This window comes from Rhinatrema bivittatum, chromosome 5 (assembly GCF_901001135.1).
Source record: "Rhinatrema bivittatum chromosome 5, aRhiBiv1.1, whole genome shotgun sequence".
Lineage (NCBI taxonomy): Eukaryota > Metazoa > Chordata > Amphibia > Gymnophiona > Rhinatrematidae > Rhinatrema > Rhinatrema bivittatum.
The window spans coordinates 290,430,122-290,454,158 of NC_042619.1; the positions used below are offsets into that span (position 1 = coordinate 290,430,122).

Below are 24,037 nucleotides of genomic sequence, written 5' to 3' on the forward strand. Positions count from 1 at the left end.
ATTTCCTCTCCCCCGTCCCCCCAAGCACAAATAGTAGCTGCAGCCCCCGCAGGCCAAGAAAGAAGAATCCCATCAGCCGCGGGAGGCTCATGGTGCTGTCTCCTTTCCCTATTATCAGCTGCTTCGATTGCTTGGGGGCCGATGCTGCTGTCGCCGCTGCTATTTTTTCATGCGGCACGGCTTTCTCCTTCCCGCGCACCGCACTGCCGTTGCCGCTGGGCTATCAGCACGTTCAAGCCCAGCGGGAACGGCAACGGTGCAAAAAAAAAAAAAAGCTGTGGCATCCGTGGCTGGCCTTTTCTTCTTCCCGCCCCCCCCCCCCCTTTGAACCGGAACAGGAAGTGATGCGCGGGAAGAAAGAGCCGTGCCGCGTGAAAAAATAGCAGCGGCGACAGCAGCATCGGCCCCTGAGCAGTCGAAGGAGCTGGTAATCGGGAAAGGAGACAGCAGCATGAGCCTCCCGCGGCCGATGGGTTTCTTCTTTCTTGGCCTGTGGGGGCTGGAGGAGGAGGCTCCTGCAGCTACTATTTGTGCTCAGGGGGGGGGGGGGGGAGTGGAAGTGAGTGAGAGAGAGAGAGAAGCAGCCAGCCTGTGTGTAAGTGAGAGAATGCATTTGATTGAGAGCATGTGTGTGATTGAGAGAAACTGGTCAGCGAGCTCATGTGTGTGTATATGTGAGAGACAATGAAAGTGACTGCTCAGAGAGATGACTGATGTGTATGTGAGTGTGAGAGAGAGAAAAAGCATGGAAGTGAGAAATCTGGGTAAGTGAGAAAGCACGGGAGTAAGAAGCCTGATTATGTGAGAGAGAGCATGGGAGCGGGAGGGCTGTGTGTGTGTGTGCGTGCATGAGAGAGAGACTGGTTGATAAGGTGATGGTGTGTGTGAGAGAAAGAGACTGGTGTGTGTGAATGTGAGAGAAAGAATGTGATTCAGGGAATGAGAAGCCTGTGCACGTGGAGAGCAAGCATGGAAATGAGAGAGAGACTGGTGTGTGTGTGTGTGTGAGACAGAGAAAGTGATTATGAGAGTGAGAAGCCCGTATATGTACGGTAATCAGAACACGGGAGTGGGAAGCCTGTGTGTGTGTGTATGGCATGAGAGAAACTGTTCAGGAAGGTGTCTGGTGTGTGTGTCAAAGACTGTTTGGGAAATGATTGGTGTGTGAGAGACAGAAACTGGTCATGGGGGCATGACTGGTATGGTGTGTGTGTGTGTGAGAGACATGGGCCCTAAGGAAGAAGACCATGAGTATAGAGCTTAGCCATTACTGCTGCTTCTGGTGTGTGCTACGGCCTGCATGGAAGAGGAGTAGGAGAGCTGCGGGAGGGGATAAGTAAAGGTGGCTTTTAAAGTTTATTTTTCTTGATTGACTGCCATTTTAATTATTTAATATTATGTGATGTGTCTGCTTTTTTGAAATATTTTATTGGTGTTTGGAGAATGTTTAATAGTTTTTATGAGTTTTTAATTGTTGGATGTTATTCTGTTCATAGCTGTTTTGAAACATTTATTCTGCTTATTAGTATAGTTTTACAATTATTTCTGTGTGGGGATCTATAGCTGCTTGCTAGTTCTGTTTTCCTAATAAGAGGAGTATTGGTTTTTAGGGCCTGATATACGGTATTTGTAGTGTTGCCTTTTCATAGATAGGGTTGCTCCTGTTTGAGTGTAAAATTATTTTTTTTCTTAAAAATATGTATAAAAAAGGGGGGGGGGTCGTCTTATACGCCCATTCATCTTATATGCCGGAAAATACGGTACTTTTCACTTTCATTCAATTAAAACAATTTATATCCTGGGCAACAAGGTACTGCCCTTTCTGGTAGCTTTAACATGCTTGTTCAAAGTGTATCCAAAGACAAGACCTGACATAGCACTATTTCAGAGTTCTGCATCAGGGGTTTAAGCAGCACTTGATGGTACTTCTCCGGTGTTTCTATGCAAAATTGAAAAACCTAAAATCCATTCCTTTCAAGACTATTCTCCAGTTCTCAGGTAGGCAGATTGGAATGATAAATTACAGATTACCAATAGCATGTCTGAAATTATGTACTTAAGTTTCTTTAAGAGCCTTTGGGTAAATACTATCAGGTCCTAGTGATTTGTTACTATTTAGTTTGACAATTTGCTTTAGCAGTGCACCTCTTCAAGATTCACATTGATTTGTTTCAGTTCCTCTGAATCATTACTTAAAAAGCATAGTTTCAGTGGGATATGTTCTCAGCATCTTCCACAGTAAAGATCAAAGCAAAGAATTCATTTAGATTTTCTGCTATGGCCTTATTCTCCTATTGATTACCTTGCAGATTTCCCATTTTTAACGAACTTGAAAAATATTTTATCATTAGTTTTTGCCCCATGGCAATTATCTCCTCAAAATCTCTTTTGGCCTATTTTATTAGTGTTTTGCATCTAACCTGCTGCTGAGTGTTTTTTATAAGCTTATATCAATACAAAGCACATAAATCATTACTTTGTGACATCATATAGGGTAATAGTATCAGTATAAGGAAGAAAACATAAAAAAGAAGAGAGAACATCACTTTAGCCATATGTTATACACAAAGGAGTAGATTTTAAAAGCCCTGCGCGCCGGCATGCCTATTTTGCATAGGCCGCCGGTGCGCACAAAGCCCCAGGTCGTGCGTAAGTCCCGGGCTTTGCTTGGGGGGGCGTGTCGGGGGCATGTCGGGGGCGGTGTTCGGGGCATGTCCGGGGGCATGTCCAGAGGCGTGGCGGCGGTCTGGGGGCGGGGCCAAGTGCTCCGGCACAGCGGCCTGTGCCGGGGCAGGGAGCCGGCGACACGTGCAAGTAAATAAAGTAGGGGAGGGGGATTTGGTTAGGGCTGGGGGGTGGGTTAGATAGGGGAAGGGAGGGAAATATGGGGGATGGGACAAAAAAAAAGTTCCCTCCGAGGCTGCTCCGATTTCGGAGCGGCCTTGGAGGGAACGGAGGCAGGCTGCGCGGCTCGGCGCGCAGAGGCTGCCGATTTTGCGTAGTCGCGCGTATCTTTTAAAATCCGGTGTGCTTTTGTTTGCTCCAGTTGTGCGAACAAAAGTATGCGCATGCGTACTTTTTTAAAATCTGCCCCAATATAAACTGAAACCAAACCCTTTACAATCAGGAAACAAACGGGGGAAGCAATGAAATCAGAGGAGCAAATATAGGAAAGAAACAAATCTTACTAGATAAACGAAGCTTGACCGACGTGCCGCAAATGCGCAGTAGAGACCAGCTCTACCGCGCATGTGCGGGCGAGCACGTCGGTCTGAGCCAGCGTCAGAAAGAAAAAAAATGGCGGCGTCCAGTGGCAGCAGCGGGCGGTGGCAGCGGTACCGGCAGCGGGCGGCGACGGCGGTAGCGAGCGGCGGCGACGGCGGTAGCGGGCGGCGGTAGCGGACGGCGGTAGCGGGCGGCGGCGGCGGTAGCGGGCGGCGGCGGCGGTAGCGACGGCAGGTAGCGGGCGGCGGCGGTAGCGAGCGGCGGCGACGGCAGGTAGCAGGGCGGCGGCAGCGGGAGGGAGAAGAGAGAGAGAGAGAGGGAGGGACGGACGGACTGAGTGGGAGGGAGGGACGGAGAGAGAGTGGGAGGGAGTGACTGAGTGAGAGGGAGGGACTGAGTGAGGGGAGGGAGTGGTACTGAGTGAGAGGGAGAGGGGGGACTGAGTGAGAGGGAGTGGGACTGAGGGAGGGAGTGGGACTGGGAGAGAGAGGGAGGGAGTGGGACTGAGGGAGAGTGAGTGGGACTGAGTGAGTGAGAGGGAGGGAGAGAGGGGGAGGGAGTGACTGAGTGAGAGGGAGGGACTGAGTGGGAGGGAGGGACTGAGTGAGAGGGAGGGGGGGACTGAGTGAGAGGGAGTGAGTGGGACTGAGGGAGGGAGGGGGACTGAGAGAGAAAGGGAGGGAGCGAGAGGGAGGGAGGGAGTGGGACTGAGGGAGAGGATGGAGGGAGTGGGACTGAGTGAGAGTGAGTGGGACTGAGTGAGTGAGAGGGAGGGAGAGAGGGGGGAGGGAGTGAGTGAGACTGAGTGGGAGGGAGGGACTGAGTGAGAGGAGAGGGAGGGTGGGGAGGAGTGGGTGAGGGAGGGAGGGAGGTAGGGGGTGGTGAAGAATGAGGGGAGAGAGAATGAGGGGGAGGTGAGAGACAGAGGGATGTAGCCCGTTTTAATGGGCTTAACGGCTTGTGTATAATGAAAGAGCCTTGGCGAAATTTAAACTCCTTACAAAACAAATCAGGTTTGCTGGTCTACAGAGGGTACAGGAGAAGAAGTCAAATTCTTTCTAGCATCTATAAAAGATCTAAGCTGCTCAGGAGAGAAGAAGCTAGCTATATGTATTTGAATGAAATTTAATGTGGAATTTACAGGGATATCATAGCATAAAGGTAGCCCATATAGCTAGTGTCTCTTAAGAACATAAGAACATAAGATATTGTTATCCGAAAGAGTAAATAACCGATTCACATTTACCCATTGTAGACCTCTCGTGATTTTAAGGACCTTTATCATATCCCCCTCAGCCTTCTCTTCGCCAAGCTGAACAGCTCTAACCTCTTTAGCCTTTCCTCATAGGGGAGCTGTTCCATCCCCTTTATCATTTTGGTTGTCCTTCTCTGTACCTTCTCCATCGCAACTATATCTTTTTTGAGATGCGGTGACCAGAATTGTACACAGTATTCAAGGTGCAGTCTCATCATGGAGCAATACAGAGGCATAATGACATTTTCCGTTTTGTTCACCATTCCTTACTAATAATTTACTTTTTTGACTGCCGCAGCACACTGAGCTGACAACTTCAATGTGTTATCCACTATGATGCCTAGATCTCTTTCCTGGGTGGTAGCTCCTAATATGGAACCTAACATCGTGTAACTACAGCAAGGGTTATTTTTCCCTATATATATCACTTGGCACTTGTCTACATTAAATTTCATCTGCCATTTGGATGCTCAATCTTCCAGTCTAGCAAGATCTTCCTGCAATATATCACATCCTGCTCCGGAATCATGAATCAACATATTTGAAGAATTAGGCATCGAGGAAGATGCCAGTAATCCTGCTGCTGGAAGAAGCGTAGAAGTGATGAGCTCGACGGCTCCCTCCTGCACAGCGAACAGGTCATCATCCCACGCCACTGTGATCGATAAGAGAACATCACTTTGGGGCACCGGCAGAGAATCCTGTGCACGGGGGCTGAGAGAGATCTCTCTCCCAAAGAGGCCAGCACTTCTCTGGTAGCGCTCTCACTGGGGACCTGGCCACCTGGTAAATCAGGCGGAGAGGCGAAGGATGATATCAAAGGCTGCCGTTGCAGGTAAACGGATTCAGGGGGATAAATCCAGACCTTTCCCGTCCTTTTAGGCACCATTGAAAAAGAAATTCAGCAAAAGAGAAATGAAAGTCGTGGCAGCAGCTTTGGCGTCTCCAGTTAGGCAGCCATCTTGCTTCCCCCCTTCCAAGTCCGGACTTTCTGATATTTTTATCATTAGGTCTTGCTTTCCATTTTTTTAAAGGATCCCTTTTTTGGTTTTACTTGCCTCTTTCACTGTACCATTTAACCACTATGGAAGATGCTTGTTCTTCTTTCAACTTTTTTTAATTTGTGGAATGCATTTTATTTGGGCTTTCAAGATAAAACCTGATGTTCAATATAATGGCACTGCCCTTGGGTTGACCAGTTTTGAAAAATGGTAGCTGTGGGTTAGGAATAACTGGGGACCGCTCCTACCTGTGGAAGACCTTCCAACGAGGTGAGAAGGGATGGGAGGGGTGGGGGGAAGTCAGATGGGTCTAGGGGCTTTAGAGGTCCTTTCATTTTCACAGGTTTGATAGGCAAGAGAAGGAGACAATTCTTGGGGTTTGTTTCCCCCCATTTTTTGTTTGTGTTTATTTCAAAATTACAAACTAAAAACAAAAAAGAAAGCAATAAGAAATGAATTTTTTTCAGTGCACACCCCTAAAAAAAATTAAGGCTGAAATTCCCAGTGGCAGTTGCTCTGCTGGTGGCTGAGAATATTGGGTGAGTCAGTGGAATTGAAGTACCTGTCCTGTCGCTAAAGGGGGTTTAGGGGTTGGGAAGGCCTTGGGGTGAGGCTTGCATTGGGTGGGCTTTCGGAGACACTGGAAACCACTGTGTTGAGAGAGATGAAGGAAATGGGATCTAAGTAGCCTTGTTTTGTGGTGTGGATGGGGGTGGGTGGGAAATAAGGGTCTGGGTGGGGTTGTTGTTGTTTTTGGTGGACAGTGGGCAGGGCTTCTGAAGAGGCATCAATCTGACATCCTCCCTGTGTCCTTAGCTTTATCACATCTACATGGCCATGCATATGAAGTTCTATCCCCCTCATTTAAACAAATACCATATATGTTTTGGGTTTTTTTGAGCCACAGAGCAGGAGCAGGATGGTTTCTTGTGCACTACCAACAAGAAGTCACCTTATACTCATGTTGCTGTATGAAAATGGGGATATCTCTGAAGTGTGGGAGAACCAGAAACATTAGGTCAGAATATTTGGAGAATAGACATTCCCCCCAAAATCTCCATTGCTGTACTATGGGGGCAGTTAGAGGATCCTTTCCAAAAGCTTCCCCTGCCAGCAGCTTAATACAGAGCAAGGCAGGCAGAGATAGATAGGTAACATATGAAGCTGCAACCCTATCCCCCACACACTGCCACCTGCATATAACCTCTCATACATGCATTCCCTGCCAGCCACTCACACACACACACACACACACACACACATTCCTCACACATGCTCCTCCCCAAACACAACCTTCACACACACACACACACACACACATTCCTCACACATGCTCCTCCCCAAACACAACCTCCAGACACACACACACACACACACACACACACACACACATTCCTCACACATGCTCCTCTCCAAACACAACCTCCACACACACACACACACACACACACACATTCCTCACACATGCTCCTCCCCAAACACAACCTCCACACACACACACACACACATACACATTCATCCACCGTGTATACATTCTCTTAAATACGTCCACCTCTATGGTCCGCAACATTCCATGAGCATTAAAGTATGGATCCATATTTCATGCTAGGCCTGATTAAGTGTCCTTTGTTCTGACCATTTTCTAATGTTCTACTCATAAACCCTAATTAGCAAGCAGTCATGATTCTTTCATCCAATAACAGAATCCACTTAGAAAATGAATTTATATAAATGAAATTTCTCAAGTGACCTGTCAAAGAAGGTGAGGAGTAGAACAGTAGGGGCATAAAAGAGGTTATTTTTGTTTTTGTTTTTCTGTTTTGTATTTTCTTTTTAGTGCTCACTATTTTATAATTGTAAAAAAGCATGCACTAAAAGCTGGCCACCAGCGCCAAGCTTAAAAACTTTAAGCTTCATTTCCCTGAGTTTCTGTTGCACCCCTCCCATGCTTTTGGCCTTCACCCCCATCCAACCACTGCCTAACTTACCCAATCCTGGACTCCAAATAAGGCCGGAGTGATCTCCAGTTGCTCCTGCACTGCCAGTGCCATACTTCAAAATGGTGCTGGCAGGGCCGGCGAAAGCATTAGGCAGGGTAGGCGGTGGCCTAGAGCGCTGGAAGTGGGTGAGGCCACAGAGTAGCCAGTAAGGGTTTGAAAGGTTGGACAAGATGAGAAGTGATGGGGGTGAGGCATGGAGCTGGAGAGCATTTTCCGTTTTTGAGTATGTATTTCTTAGAGGAAGTGTGTCGTGTGTGATTTGAGAGAGAGAGAGAGAGAGAGAGAGAGAGATCATGTGATGACCTCACTGCCTAGGGTGGTTTGACATCCTTCCACTGGCATTGGGTGCCGGCCTGAAGTCAGCCTGTGCCATTTTGAAGTGCAGCACCAATAGGGCAGGAATGGCTGGAGATTGCTTCGGACCCATTTGGACCTTGGGATAGAGTAAGTAAAGTAGCAGGGACTCTGAGGGAATGAAAGGGAATAGATACTTGAGGGGACTTTATTTTTAAGTTTTAAATCATGGGTTTAATTGGGAAGGTGACTGCTCAGAGAAACAAAATAAAGGAAAAGGAACACAATTTCATTAATTTCTTTTTGTTTAGGAAATGAAATAAAATGAAATAGAAAAATGTCACTGACATTTCATATTTCATTTCAAACAAAAGTACATTCCTATCGTACAGTAATCACAGTTAGAACCCCACCACCTCCTTCTAAACCTCTGTTGGAAAGCATTCTCGAAACCATTCTTCTGCATGTTTTTCCCCACTTATGTTTTGTTTGTGAACTAGTTGGACAAGCTTGCAAGAATTTTTATGATTTGTCTAATTAGTTTAAACTTAAAAAAAAACAAACCATCTATTCTAAACTTACTGAATTTGTCAATCTGTATCAAAGTTCGAGCATATTTGCCCAATTCAGCAGGAACGTTTGATGCAGATTTCTGTAAATCTGCTTTTGTGTTCAATATGCATTGAATTTGGTTGCATGTCATTTGAGAAATATTAATACATTCCCCCAGTCAATCTGGGTAAAATCTGAACATACTGTCAACTTAAACCAGGCTGAAATTTGCTTAATTTGAGTTTAACCTTCAATTTTCCATGCATCCCTAGTCACTACTGTCAAGACTTCAAGATTTCCAATAGAACATATAGAATGAATACTCTAAGATGTTTCATGCTTTCCCATCAAATAATAATCTGAAAGCCTTAGGCAATTATTTTTAATGTAAGTATTTAACAGTACAAAATAATTTGAAATATTCAACTTCCAACACCATATAAACTAGTTTAGTTAAGTTACATTCATACAAAAAATATTTTTTTATAAAACAGTAGCCCATTTCAGTAAAATGTAAACCAAGAACTATTTTATAGCAGTTTAGATTTTGCCACACACATGAAGAAAGAAGAAATACAACGATAATTCTAATATGTGCAGAACAATCCAAATGTGTATATAAATTTGATCTCCGATGTAATGAACCAGCAGAAACATCACTATTAAAGACAAATTCACCTAGTATAAGTAAATAATTAATAGTAGCTGAAAGTGAATTAATATCCTAGTGGGAGGAGTTTTAAGGCTGGAGCCAAAGACCAGAGCTCTTTGTTCACTCGGAGAATGACAGGAAATGGTTGACCTTGACAGTTGTTATTAAAGAATTCTAGGCCTCCCTTTTTAGTCTTTTTAAAACAAAACTATGATGTCTCAGTGGCGTAGTCTCTAACAATAATTTGGGAATCCTGCAGTTTGATTTTCTAACACTTAACATTATTTACTTCAGAGTTTCATTTTCTCCTAGTAAGGATGTTTTATAAAATATGTACATTTTAGGTTTTAAAGGTTGACCATATCTTCTCTGAAGTTCTCTTCTGCACAGATATGAAGTCATTGAGAATATGTGCTTTAAAGTCTATTATTTTACCTTTTGGATCTCTCCAAAGTACTAAGCATTGCCAGCTCGTACAGTGTGTGTGACACAGTGAATTAAAACCTGGCCCAGACAGCTGCTACTGAAGGTCTGGTTCCGAGCAGAGGGCAAGGCCTAATCCAGAGATTATGTATTTTGATATTTCCAAAGCTGATGCTTTTTTACAGTCCTCTCCAAGACTCAAGCATTTTAGTGACATCTCCGGTAGTTTCACCCAATGTTTGCCATGTTTTGCTGGGAGTCTTTTCCAGCAGTTTCAGAACTGAAGAATCTGGAAAAATATATCTAAGTCATCAGCAAAACTGCTAAAGCCCTAGGGGGTGGATGAAAATGGGAGAGAACTCAAACATTTTTGACATCCTAGTGGGTGAATTTTAAAAGCCCTATGCGTTCCAAAGCCGGGAGATACGTGCACAAGTTGGACCGGCATGTAGTGCATGTATTTTAATAAGCGCCCATGTACGCTCGTACCTCCCGGTATGCACACGAGTGAGAGAGTCCAAAAAGGGTGGGGAATGGGCGTGGTCTGGGCTGGACATGGGTGTCCCAGGCCTTTAACATGAAATGTGTGCGTAAGTAATTTATGCACCCAAGCATGTGCAGGGGTGACCTGCTGTGTAACTTTACTACTGTTTTGGATGGCATACAAGTAACAAAACAAAAAAAACTAGGCTAGTCAGTGGGGTTTAAAGGGTTGGGGTTAACAGGGGGAATAGGGAGGCTAATAACCGAGGCGGGTTTGGAAATCCTATCCCTTAACTGGACGAACTGGGAATGAACTGGTAAAAATGGTAATGGCGTTGGTGCTCGTGTCTTTTAAAATCCCCCGACATGCAGTAGAGGCGGCATTTGCTCATATACCCATATAAAATTCTACGCACAAGTATGCGCGTTCAACCGGTTTTATACCGTGAGCATATGTACGTGCATATGTTATAAAATGGCCGCATCCTGTGGTGCAAGCTGGGACACGCACGTTCATGTGCACACCCGCGCCGGTATCAGAGTTACCGGCCCTGTCTACAGCAGTATTTCCATGAGTAGAACTGTAATGCCCATTAATATAGCACTCGCTGCTGTACTGGAAGACCGTAGTGTAAAAAAAACAAATGATCGTAATTAACATGCTATAACGAGCTATGTATTTTAACATGAACTAGATAAAAAATAATTGTAGAAATTGAAGAATCAAATGTTTTACTGTAGAAAATATTCCCTGAAAAAACATTTTTGCTAAAAAAAAAAAAAGAAACAAAGACATTAAAAGCACCATATAAGTATACTAATTATAATGAAAAGATGAGGAGTGCATTATATCAAAAAATATATATATTATTCCTTCCATTTTTGTTCTTTTCTACAGTGTTGTATTTACTATTATGCTATAAAATAAAATGCAATTTCTCAATATGAGAAAATAGGGAAGGGGGACATTGTTTTTTCTTTTAAAGTAGCCATGGAATGACTGTGCCATGGCACCTCCTCGCTACTTAAAGAAGGAATACCCAGGCACGATTACCCAATATTGCACCTCGCATGGCTTCTCATGGGATGTAGTGTCAGTTTAGGTGGGTCCCTAGTGCAGGTCAGCTGGGGGGGGGGGGGGGGGCTCAATGGCCTTCTGCAGGGACAAGGAATTCCACATTCCCTAACACTACCCAATATAAAGCTGCAGTAAAATAACAAAGAAAAACCCTTTTATATACTGTGGAGAATCATAAATCCCCTGGTTCTCGGCGTCATACCTGCATTTAGCATGGTACAGTAGGACTAGAAATATATTTACAATAATGCTCCCTAAATGGTGCTGTTTCACTTAGATGTTCTAACCCACAGAAGTATTTAAATTATTACAGACGTCTGGCATAAAAATGCTTAATATGTTAGTTTTTTCAATGGTTTTATTGCAAATAAGCATGCAGCTTCTTTATTCCTTGGAATTTCGGTAGTCCTGATGTGTGCTCTTCAAATACCTCGTTATTTTGGTTTACTTTTGGTTGGTTTCAGTGCCTAAATAAACAAAAAAAACAATACATTTAGGATTTATATGGAAAACAAAGCTTTTGTTCACAGTTGCAAGTAGTCTTCGAGGATTCTCTGTAGTATTTAGCATATTATCAGTAAAGCATGTTGGAAATATTGTAATCTACAACATATGCTTATATACATTTTTTCTTCTTTACCTTAAGAACAATTTTTTATTTAATATAATAGCATCAGATCCAGATTGGTACATGTTCTTATATGTACAAATCAGGCCCGATATGTCTTTTTCTGACTGTGCATAATGTATTTCCTGCCATCCTTCCTTCAGGCGCTCCCTGTTGGCTGACCACAACCCCAACATCCACTCACCCAGGCACTACAGAGACCCTAGACCTGGGATGATGAATGCCGTTCTTCAAGTACCACCAAAGACATCTGTTTCTTTCCAGACAGCTGAGTTATGCAAATTAACTAACTTCTTGGATTGCGTATGCAAATATGCATGATGACTAATCATAGAAGCATAGAAATGATGGCAGGAAAGGACCATGCCCATATCTGCTGCACTGTGCATTATTAATCATTGTGGAAATCCTAGAAAACAGAACACTTCATACCCTTGAAGACCAGACTTTGCCACACTATTTTAGCAGTCTTGAATTGCCACCTAGTCTTTGTCTTAGAAGGATATGTTCTTTGTGTTGTTTCTATCTCTAGTGTAGTGGCTCTCAGTGCTGCCCTGGAGACCCACCTAAACTGATCTGGTTTTATAGATATCCATAATGAATATGCATAAGAAACATTGGCACACATGGCTCTCCTTTCCTATGCATCCCATACATATTCATTAGGGTTACGCAGAAATCCAGATCTAGTTAGGTGGGCCTCCAGGACAGATTTGGGAAACACTGTCATGAGTTAGGCTTTTACAGTAAGCTAAGATGGAGCTGACACCTGAGTTACAGCAGCCTTACACTGAATTGAGAGACTCTCTTATGGTAGGAACTGTTCTTAACTGGTGGTTCAGCATGGATATTGCATGCACTGAACAACAGTACCTGTGGGGGAGGTGCTGGCAGCACCGGCTTCCCTTTGGGAACAGATGGAGGATTACTCGGTTTTGGTGCCTGTAAAGCAAGAAAATCTTTATTAGCATTATCCACTCTGCCAGGCATTCTCCTAGATTGCTGAGCTGCCATTAATCATCCCACCTATTAGAAGTGATGGCCTGTTCACAGTGGGGCAACTAGAATTGTGTTGCTGCCTTAGGCTAAAGCGCTTTGGTGAATCTGAGGACCATGGACATAGTGCCCCTTATGATATGGGGTTAGCATTACAACGGCTGGCTATGGTGAGAATGATTATCACTCTGGTAGCACTGCTGAAAATTATCACCACGTGGTCTCTCTCTCTCTCCTTTGGGCAGGTACAATGGCCAATTCATCAGTTCAGATGTGAATAAACTGCTGTTTACCTACTTCATGTTTTCAGATGCACGTGGTGCTATGTCTTACAAGGCTTTGTGATGCAAACACAGTTTATCCACATGGTTTTAGTAATGTTACTTTGTGATAACAAGGCTAATAACTTTGCATTTTGCTATCTATCTATCTATCTATCTATCTATCTATCTATCTAGATAGATAGATAGATAGATAGCAAAATATATATATATATATATATATATAAGTTATAATTTAAAAAACAGCTATAAAGAATTTACTGTGGTGAAAAGTGCCAGATCTGCGCCAGTCACAAAGGTCGATTATAAAATCCCTATGCGTGCCAAAGCTGGGAGATTCGCGCATGTCTTGGGCCGGCGCGTGCCGCGTGGATTTTAAGAAGCGCTCAAGTACGCTTGTGTCTCCTGGTATGCGCACAAGTTGAAAAGGCAAATGTGTAGGCAGGGCCTGGGTGGGACATGGGCGGTCCAGGTCTGTAACATGAAGTCTGCGCGCAAGTATTTACATGCGCACGCCGGGGTCGCCTACTTCTGCTATGGATGGCGTGTAAGTTTTAAAATTAGAAATTCAGGGTTAGTCAGTGAGGTTTGAAGGGTCAGGGCTAATAGGGTAAAAGGGAGGCTATCTAGCTAGGGGGGGGTAGGAAGTCCTGTCCTTTACCGGGGCAAACTGGGGAAATGGGTATTTGTGTCGGCCCTCATGCCTAGCAAGTTCCCCCTACTGACGCAGTAGAGGCGGCTCTTGTGCGCACATGCACGCGTCCATATAAAATTGTGTGCACTTGTACGTACGTACTGCCAGTTTAATAACATACATTCATATATGCGCGTCTTGTATAAAATGGCTGCGCCCATTGGCGTGAGCCGGCACACATGCGTACATGTGCGCCTGCACGCCCTTTTAAAAGTTGCCGTCCCCGTATAGTTATTCTCATAGTGCCAGTGAGAAATATCTATAGCACATCAATGTACTCAGTACTGCACATAGAGGGGTAGATTTTCAAACTATGCGAATAGGCCTACTTTTGCTGGCGCATCAGGCGCAAGCAAAAGTACGCTGGATTTTAGTAGATACGCGCGGAGCCGCGCGTATCCACTAAAATCCTGGATCGGCGCGCGCAAGGCTATCAATTCTGTATAGCCGGCGCGCGCCGAGCCGCGCAGCCTACCCCCGTTCCCTCCGAGGCCGCTCCGAAATCGGAGCGGCCTCGGAGGGAACTTCCTTTTGCCCTCCCCTCACCTTCCCCTCCCTTCCCCTACCTAACCCACCCACCCGGTCCTGTTTAAGCCCCCCCCTTACCTTTGTCGGGGGATTTACGCCTCCTGGAGGGAGGCGTAAATCCCCGCGCGTCAGCGGGCCTCCTGCGCGCCGGGACGCGACCTGGGGGCGGGTCCGGAGGGCACGGCCACGCCCCCAGGCCGCCCCGGGCCGTAGCCACGCCCCGGGCCCGCCCCCGGAACGCTCCTGACACGCCCCGAAAATGCCGCGCGGTTCGGGCCCGCCCCCGACACGCCCCCTCCGAAAACCCCGTAACTTACGCGAGTCCCGGGGCTCTGCGCGCGCCGGAAGGCCTATGTAAAATAGGCTTACCGGCGCGCAGGGCCCTGCTCGCCTAAATCCGCCCGGTTTTGGGCGGATTTAGGCGAGCAGGGCTCTGAAAATCCGCCCCAGAATTAATGCTTTCAAATCAAGGTTCATTGAAGCTCTGCTAGAAAACCTTTTTTGAGAGATTAAAAAAAAGTTTACCCTCCACCTTCAATGTGGGTTTTTCTTAATGAGAGACAGTTGGCAGCTGTTTGGCACAGTGGCAGCTGTATGATACCCTAGACATTGACAAGTAACAGAGCCTGAAAATGAGAGCAATGATAAAAAAAAACAAACAACCTAGATGATTATGTGCTACTTGTTTTATACTGGAGTTAAGGAATTCACCTGAGGCTGCTGGATGTCTGGTTTCAAAACAGGAACAGGGGGTGGTCCCGTGGTTGGCTTCTTGGGAGGCTTCCAAAAACAAAAGAGAGAAATGGTGTGAACTTGTGCATGGAATAGCCCCTGAACACATACAAATCACAGTCACTGGAAACAGCCATGCTCAAATGTTACTCCGATCGCTGAACCGAATCCCAGGGTCCCCAGTAAGTCTGGAAGTTTTGCTGTTCTAGATGGAATAATACAACATCCAACAGAGCAGGTGTTTACGTTGAAGTGAGCCCAGTATGAGCTCTGTTCTATTTTAGTCTAAGTCTTTCTGCTGTTCACACGGACTCTGTTTAAGTACTAACTAGGATTAATTTGTTGGGGAGGGTGTTTTCCATGAGCCTCTTTCAGGGCCTGAGCCATAGGATGAGGAGGACCTTACCCATTTGGGTAATGGCTGGGTTTCGGCAGGGTGCACTTACAACATGGTCAGGGAAGACCTCGCTCCCCATAGCATTATAATAGTGGCATGTGAATGAAAACGTTCTCTGTGGGAATCACTGCGATGTTGCACAAAACACCAGCCAGCACGTCGCAGTGGTTCTCTTAAACTCAGCCTTGGCAGCTCCCATGCTTCCGGTTGGCTTGTATGGTTTCTAATTACAGTGTCATCCTTGGCAAATGATTCACAAGTAGTCTGTACCATTAGCCCATTTTTTTTAAGTAATCAATACATTTTCCTTTCTGTGTTCCATGGTTTTTCACCAAAGCGTTTTTCCCACAAGCACAAAACGATGGTGAAGATGAGCCAGTATGCTTCATGACTATGGGGCCAGCTTTCAAGTTGCCAGTCTTACCTTTGGTGAATTTTCGAAGCTGGTTGAAGAGCTTTTCAGTTCTGGACCTGATGATGCCTGTGAAGGAAACACGACAGCAGTTACAGGTTTCTCCGAAATTGGTCACGGGAAGGTCACAGTGTTAAATTTTATAGGGTAGGTCTTGGGTCTTCTCCTCTTCTCTTCGGGTAAGACAAGGCATCCCTTAAGTATATAAACTGAGATATTGACGGCCATTGGGATGCAAGGCATACAGCCTCACCCTGATTAAACTTGCAGGCCAAAGGTCTTTTCCAACAAAAAACTGAGGTTATTATTCAAAGGTTTTGGCTGGCTAACTTTTGGAGGTTTTTGGACAAATGCCAAGATTAGAATATTTCTCCCTGCTGAGTAGATAAATTTGGTGCATGCATTCAAAATTCATCAGGATAAACGGAGGCATTCCAGGGGCAGAGCTAAATTAAGTAGCTGGTGACTGCATAGGGTGGATAACTTTCAAACAACTCCATGCAGCCCCATAAGTGTGCATACATGGCCAGGTGAAGATCCATTACATTATTTTATAACTTGCTGGTGTCGGGTATGCGCAGATTATAAAATACACGGATATCTACCCCCAATCCTACGTGAGTATGTATGCTTATGTGCAAATACTTGTACTGTATTGAAAGAGAGAGAGTGTATTTCAAAGCCTTGAATGCATATATTTTTCCTACTTATTTTAGACATGCACAAAAAAAAAATGACTTGCTCATGTAAATCCCTGATTCATGCTCATCAGTTTGCATATTTTTAAAACTTGCATATGTAATTGAAATGATCATTTTTCTGATTCCTCCACCATTTCACCCAGTCCTTCTCCAGGTCATTGAGACCTTCTTAGTTCTTCAGCTTCAACTTCCTTCACTTCATCCAGACCTTCCACCCAACCAATAAATGACAATGGACCCATCTGATAGCAGTTTTGCAAGACAATTAGCAGGTGCACAACTGCACAAATAAATTGCACATGTACTCGTGTAAGTCTCTTGTAAAATTGTGTAAGCGTAGCGCTGTGTTTAACCAGTCTGCTTTATCTTCATTGATTAGTTTGTGAATTATGCAAAGTGTTTTAAATTGCACTCTCTGTTCTATTGGTAGCCAGTGTAGTTCGGCCAGTGTTTGAGTAATGTGGTCTCTTTTGCTCTTGCCAGTGAGTATTCTGGTGGCAGAGTTTGACTTAGCCAGCTAAGGGTGTCATTTACTAAGCATTTTACCCCTAGACACAAAATGGGAGAAAACCTTTAGTAAATGACCCCCTAAGTTATCCACTGAACTCAGCTGACTTGTTGGGAGAAATTGCTGTCCTAAAGGAAGCCGGATAAAGTTAACCAGCTAACTTTAGGCTAGCCGGCTATATTCAATAGTGTAACTGCACTATTGAATATACCTCCAGAAGTAGCCAGCTAACTTTGCTATCTAGATAGTGACTGAATATGGACCTCATCAAGATTACTGTTGAAGCAAAGGTATACTTGGATAGTAATATAATAAAACAGTAAACAACTTCAAGAAAAAGAAAAACACATCCAATGACAATGCAGTCCAATAGTTGGGGAGAAGGAGTAGACCCTCAAAGATTTTATTTCTTAGATGTAATATATTAGTTTCTCACAGTAGTACCAATAGCACATTATCTATACTGTGGTTTCTTAATAAAGGTGATTCAAGGCAAATAATTATTTTCATTGATCTTTTAAACAATAATGAAACAGAAAACCTACCAGAACATGCTGAGGACTTGAATATCGTGCTCCATCAGGAGCATTATACTGTAATAAATAGTAGAACTGAATCAGTGATAGGGCATCCAGAAAATGCATGCAGAGTTTCTTTTCAATTAATTTTTATGCATTCAAGTTAATTTTATGCATTTCCTATCATCACCCTTTGCAATCTTTCCAAAGAAGTTTAATATTTAATTAATAAAGGATGGGTATTACCACTTGCTGCATGAGATTTTGAGACTTTTTCCCAGTGGAAGATGGGTGGGTACAGATACTTATTAAATATTGCCTTGCACATTCTTACATGTTATTTAATAACATCTGGATGTACATTACAATTTGGTGGGGGAGGGTAGTGCTTATTACAATAAAGCTTTGTGATTTAAAGGTTTGAGGGAGATGTAAAAATCCAAGTAAAAAGAGTATATCTGCTCATCTAGAGATATTTAATACTTCTAAACCAGTATCTCTCAAGCTGGTTCTGGAGTCCAGTATCCTCAACCAGTCGAGGGTTTGGGATATCCACAATAAATATGAATGAAATAGATTTGAGAGCAATGGAGGCAGTGCATACATATCTATCTCATGCATATTTATTGTGGATATCATGAAAATCAGACTGTCTAGGAGATACTCCAGGATTGGCTTAAGAAACAGTGCCTTAAGCCATCGTTTATTTTTACCTTAAAATGTAATGGGGTCATTTTTCATAACGCGATGGGCCATTATCACATGCGTTAGGGCCTTATCGCATGCAATAATGCCGTAATGCATGCGATAATGACCGCATCGCAGCGATATTTAAATGAGGGAGGGTTGGGCGGGATTAAAAGAATTGGGAGGTGGTTGTGCTGTGAGCGATAATGATTTACACATTATCGCCGGCAGTAGCGCCGGGAATAGCTGCACCTTTTGCAGGGGTGCTGTGGGGGTGATAGTGCGTGCCGTGGCTGCAACCGCAGTGGGTGAAAATGCCCTGCCACAATGCGGCAGGGTGCACACTATCGCCCCCTGCCCCTTTTCCAGGCATGGCTCTTTATTCTGCTATAATTATAGTGGAATGAAAAATCCTACAGTAATTTAGGTTGCAGCTAGAAATTTTTCCAAATTCTGAATTTGGGTGAATTGTGCCCAGTGTAATTTAAGCTAGCTTTTACATTCCATGCTATACTGTTAAAAACAGCTTAATAGAAAACAAGATAAGGGGTAGATTTAAAAAGCCCTGTGCAAGTAAATCCTGCCGGATTTACACGCGCAGGGCACTTGCTCGCCGGCGTGTCTATTTTGCATAGGCCGCCAGCGTGCGCAAAGCCCCGGGACAAGTGTAAGTCCCGGGGCTTCGTAAAAGGGGCGGGAGGGGGCGTGTCCGGGGGCGTGTCCGGGGGCGTGTCCGGGGGTCAGTGGCAGTCCAGGGCGGGTCCGGGGGCGTGGTGACCGTTCGGGGCCAGGCCGGGAGGGCTGTCCCGAATCCCCCGACACTGTGGCCTGTGCCGGGGGATGCCGAGGTGGAGAGCGCAAGTTATGTGCAGCCTTGCACGCGCCGACCCCGGATTTTATAAGATATGCGCGGCTACGTGTGTATCTTATAAAATCCGGCATACTTTTGTTTGCGCGAACAAAAGTACGCGCGCGCGTACTTTTTTAAGATCTACTTTGAAGTCTTTATTTTCTTATTTATGCTGACTAGCAAGTAAAGAAAACCTGGTAGGATCATCTTGACATTAGGAAACCCAGATTTCTCCATATTGCTCTTTGTATTGTGATACAATATAAATGAGCTAGAGCTAGACATTTGCAGATGCAGTCTCCTTTTTGGATTACAATTCTTGATCAGAATTTTTTCCAGATTGAAAAATAATGAAAACTGTCCTCCAATTGCATTACAAAAACAATGTCAGCAACCTTGCTAAGGTTTCCAAATGATAAAGAAATAACTTGTGATGTGAATCTTCCTAAAACCACATCTACATGGGCAATCAAGAAATGAAATTCTTTGTTATGTCATTTTAAAATGTTGCACTTCTTTGCTTTCGGCATAGCTAGGTTATCCACTGAAGGGTATTTCACACTGCATACAATAAACACACTATGGGGGTCATTTTCTATCACTTATCGCGTGCGATAGCTTGCCGGGGCGGAGTCAGGGCGGCGAGGAGGCGGACGCTGCGATGTCTTCGCTGGCGGCGATAAACGTGAGCACCGTTATTGTCGCCAGTAGCGCGCCCCATAGCACCACCTTTCACGGTGGCGCTATTGGATGCGCGAAAGCCAGCAGTGAAAACACCGCAGTGGTGCGAAGGCTGCTGGCTTTCACAGGTCCGCCCCGCCCCCCGTTTTCGCTGGATTCACCATTCTGCGTTAGAATAGTGAATCCAGGCCTTTGAGCTGTTTTCAGTACAAATATTTTCCATAGGAACAGAGTGGGGGAAAGTACCTTTTGAGCAAGGCCCTATGCAAAAAGTGTTTTAATATGGATTTCAAAAGCCTGTCCTGATGTACTTACAAAAGTCAGTTTTGGTTTAGCGGCTTGGCCAGGAGGCGGAGGAGGATAAAGAAGAGATCTTGCAGTGAGCTAAAAGCAAAAACCGATTGGATTAATATGATGTCTTAAGATAAAAACTTGATGCTGCAATAGAATAAAATGCAAGGTCACAAAGGGACTCATCATCATCATCATCATCATCATTTATTTATCTCACCCTCTTCCAGCAAATGCATACAGAGGGTGTTTACATGAAGAGAGGTTTACAATAGACATAGTTAATATGCAGCATAATGTTAGAATTAAAATAAGCAGAATATATACAAAAATAAACGTCCAGCATGTCTCAGTAGGCATGGAGTGCATCATTGATAAAATGTTACACCAGTGATAAGGGGGGCAAGATGAGGGAAAGGTATCTCAGACATAAACTCAGATCGGAATAAATAGGAAGGAGTAGTCTGTAAATGGGGATGGGAAGGTTAGAACTATTGGGATATACCTCTACATATCTCAGGGTAGTACAATACTGGGGATCTAGTGCGGCGAGCAGTGAGGTTTAAGTGAGATCGAGTTCTGGTAGGGAGCCAAAGGCTTCTGCAAATAGTCTGTATTTTCGTCTCTTTCTGAAAGTGAGGAGGTCAGACGCAAGCATGGTGCCCAGAGGTAGATGTAGCCCCTGTTCTAACCTTTCCAGCCTTGGGGAGCATTGGGGCCACTCTCCCAAGGTGGAGGAAAACTTCTCTGGGGTTGTGAGCTGGGGGCAGGATAACCTGCAGGGCCAGTGCTAGGCCAAGGACACTCCCATGAAATAAACAAACAATTGTCTACTTAGAAGTTGTCTCAACCAAAAAATAATTTACTGTGTAATCTTCAGAATAATACACTGTTTAGCAGTCTAGCAGAAAACAGTAACCGTCCAACAAAAATAAATCTCTTTATAATTCTTCTCTTTCCAAAGCACTTTAGCTTCTCAATTAGTGATAAGCTGTACTAGTACTCTCTTCTCCTAATGTCCTTAGGCCTAACCTGGACCTCTCTTCTTTTCCATTTCCAGTTTAATTGGCTCACAATCAGGCCGATACAGTAAAAACACGGGAGAGCGGGCAAACACCCGCTCTCCCGGCGCGCACAGGCCACTCTCCTGTGCACACGATACAGTATCTTAATTTAAATTAGGCCCGGCGGTAAAAAGAGGCGCTAGGGACACTAGCGCGTCCCTAGCTCCTCTTTTTTGACGGAAGCGGCGGCTGTCAGCGGGTTTGACAGTCGACGCTCAATTTTGCCGGTGTCGGTTCTCGAGCCCGCTGACAGCCACGGGCTTGGAAACCGGACGCCAGCAAAATTGAGCATCCGGTTTTTGACCCGACAGCCGCGGGCCCATTTAAAATTATTTTTTTTTAATTTTTTACTTTTTTAAACTTTCGGGACCTCTGACTTAATATCACCATGATATTAAGTCGGAGGGTGCACAGAAAAGCACTTTCCCAGTGCTCGGAGAAATTAACGCCTGCCTTTGGGTAGGTGCTAATTTCTGAAAGCAAAATGTGCGGCTTGGCTGCACATTTTGCTTTCTGAATCGCGCAGGAATACCTAATAGGGCCATCAACATGCATTTGCATGTTGCGGGCACTATTAGTTTTTTTTTTTGGGGGGGGGGGGGGTTGGACGCACATTTTCACCCAAACGCGGGCTAACTGTGCGCGCCATCATTTTCAAAACTGTCAAACTCAAGGATGAAAATTCCCAATTGTTCAATATGCGGTGCCACGCACTTGCAAACAGTGGCAGCCCCACCTGTGGGCAGCCCTTTGTTTATAACCGCAGCACTCCTACCACAAGACTTTACCCCTTACTGAATAAGGGGTAAAGCTAGCCCGTCAAAAACGCTCGTTCAAACGCGGGCTAACAGTGCGCTCCACCGGTCACATATGGGCCGATACAGTACAGTGTGCTCCACCGGAGTGACTCGGGGCATGGGCGAAACAGAATTGTACTATAGCATGTGACTGAAACAGCAGCAGAGCACTAATATTGTCAATTAAGCAATGAAAGCAGGTCAACAAATCTAAGCAAGCAGTCATACTGCACAATGTTCTATTGACTTGACAGAGCTAATGAAAACAAAATCAGGTGCTTGCATTAATTGTGGATTATTTTCTCACAAAATATTCAAAATATTTTATATTTTATAGCCACTGTTTCTAACTCAGATCTTGCAGAATTTTTCCCTCAGCTGGAAAAAGTGCCCCTGAAACCTCATCATTTTCAAAACTGTCAAACTCAAGGATGAAAATTCCCAATTGTTCAATATGCGGTGCCACACACTTGCTAACAGGGGCAGCCCTTTGTTTATAACCGCAGCACGCCTACCACAAGACTTTACAACGAGCAGGTGTTTTACCATTTCTAAATGCACAGCACTGCGCGGGATTGTTTGCTAAAAAGAAAATAAAAACGACGGTTTTAGTGCTTAACAAATGTGCTGGACATTGGCAGCACTGAATGCCGAAGTCCTTCCCTTTCCTCACAGGACGGGCACCGCATGACAGTGGCAGTGCAAATCCCACCCCCTCACATGCTGCCCTGCCAGGCCTCACCAGGGACCACTCTCCATTGTTCTGCTGAGCCTGCCAACAAGGGTGGCAGTAAGAGCCAAACCATGATGTGGACTTTGGGGATCTGGACTGAGACCCAGTCCTCCCCCACCTCTTGTCTGTGTTTTATTGTATTTGAGCCCAGTTTTATAACACGGCGCGTAGGATCGAAGTCCGCATCTCCTTCAGCCGTAGTGTTCAAAGCGGACTTCCACCATCTTTGAGAGGAAAGAGTCGCATGCGCCTGCATTTTTCTTAAATGTATGCAAATTAAGGTTCAGTGTCCAGAATTTTCCGCTGGGTTTGAGAGCACCTTCTTTTCCAAAGCTGACAGAATGACTCTTACCTCAGGGGTGTGCACAATGGGAAGGTTCTGTCTTTTGTTCTGCTCCTGCACTGCAAAGGTTGGGTTGCTTACGCCATCTACAGTAGCAGTGGGTTGAGAGCTGAAACAAAAGGAAAACGTTACTTACAATCTGCAGTGGATATTACAAGCTTGCCTAAGTCTCCTCCCCATACCGTGTGCACCAGCTGAAACTTGGGGTGAGCACAGTTTAATCGGGACCAACTGCACAAAGGCAGACCAGTTGGAATCGGAACATGGAGGACCTCTTACAAAGCTGCTATTGACCGTTTTTGGTAATAGTCTTCTGCTTGCTGATGTTTGCTGGCCTCTCCTTCTCCCTCTCATTGCTTTCATTAGTAGGTTTAAGAGACTCTGGGGTGGAATGATCAGATTAGGCATGCCATGTGGCTGAAATGTAAAAATAAAACGGTGCCACCTAGGCATGCCCTTATCTTGATTACCAGGCAAAACAGTCATCTTAAAATTTCAGTAGTCCCTGAACAAGGTAAACAGAGCCTGAGAACCTAGGGGTTAGACATACTTTCCCCCTTTTATCCTTTCGCTAAATATTGGGCCCATTAAAGGGTACATTCCTGTTATCAGAAGCTTTGACTTATGCAACATGCTTTTCAGGAGGAAGGTTAGGCCAGTCCGACAAGTGCTGTCCCAATGCATGTTGATACTCAGACTGCTGATTTAATGTCGGAGACCTAAAACACCACAATGTATTGGGATGTGATTCATTAGCAGGAGTAGTAGGCCTTTTCACCACCATGAGAAGGACCGCCACCAACTAACCATGGTTTAAGCGTGGCTTTTTACAGCTTTTTAGTCAAAGCCTTGGTAAGTAAATCAGAGTGGTCTTTGTTTTATGAGCAATATGTCATAAGAAAATGGAGGCCTTACCTTTGAAGCTGCTTCAGTGCCTGTGGAAACTTTCTGTATCGTACAAGCAACCCAATGACGATGGCACATACAATGATGACCAACAGTACAATGGCTACGATGATACCAATGCCTACAGAGAGCGAGACAGAAGAAAAAATGGTGAAGTGACATGGGAACTAGAACACAAGTAGCTGAATTAGCGTTAAAAATGTGGTTCTAACCAGAATCTCATCCAGTAAGAGTTAGAAATCATAGAAGAGCTGCACAAAGGCCTTACTGTTAGACACACAAAATTCTCTGAAACTCAAAGAACTGAGAAAAATATTTTGTGGAATA

The 24,037-nt window shown here is 44.6% G+C and overlaps 1 protein-coding gene across 2 annotated transcripts in view; it reads right to left on the minus strand.

Annotated features, from left to right (window-relative positions):
* Nucleotides 1-11,303: 11,303 nt before the first annotated feature.
* Nucleotides 11,304-24,037, minus strand: part of LOC115092793 (zinc metalloproteinase-disintegrin-like batroxstatin-1) — a 201,580-nt gene continuing 188,846 nt past the window's right edge. For both annotated transcript variants that reach the window (XM_029604111.1, XM_029604112.1), the window contains 8 exons: nucleotides 23,720-23,831; nucleotides 22,814-22,913; nucleotides 19,892-19,960; nucleotides 17,386-17,433; nucleotides 15,644-15,700; nucleotides 14,802-14,870; nucleotides 12,465-12,533; nucleotides 11,304-11,430 (listed from right to left, as the gene is read on the minus strand). In XM_029604111.1, the coding sequence (XP_029459971.1) occupies nucleotides 11,398-11,430; nucleotides 12,465-12,533; nucleotides 14,802-14,870; nucleotides 15,644-15,700; nucleotides 17,386-17,433; nucleotides 19,892-19,960; nucleotides 22,814-22,913; nucleotides 23,720-23,831 (557 nt within the window). In that variant the 3' untranslated portion in view covers nucleotides 11,304-11,397. The remainder of the gene's footprint in view (nucleotides 11,431-12,464; nucleotides 12,534-14,801; nucleotides 14,871-15,643; nucleotides 15,701-17,385; nucleotides 17,434-19,891; nucleotides 19,961-22,813; nucleotides 22,914-23,719; nucleotides 23,832-24,037) is intronic.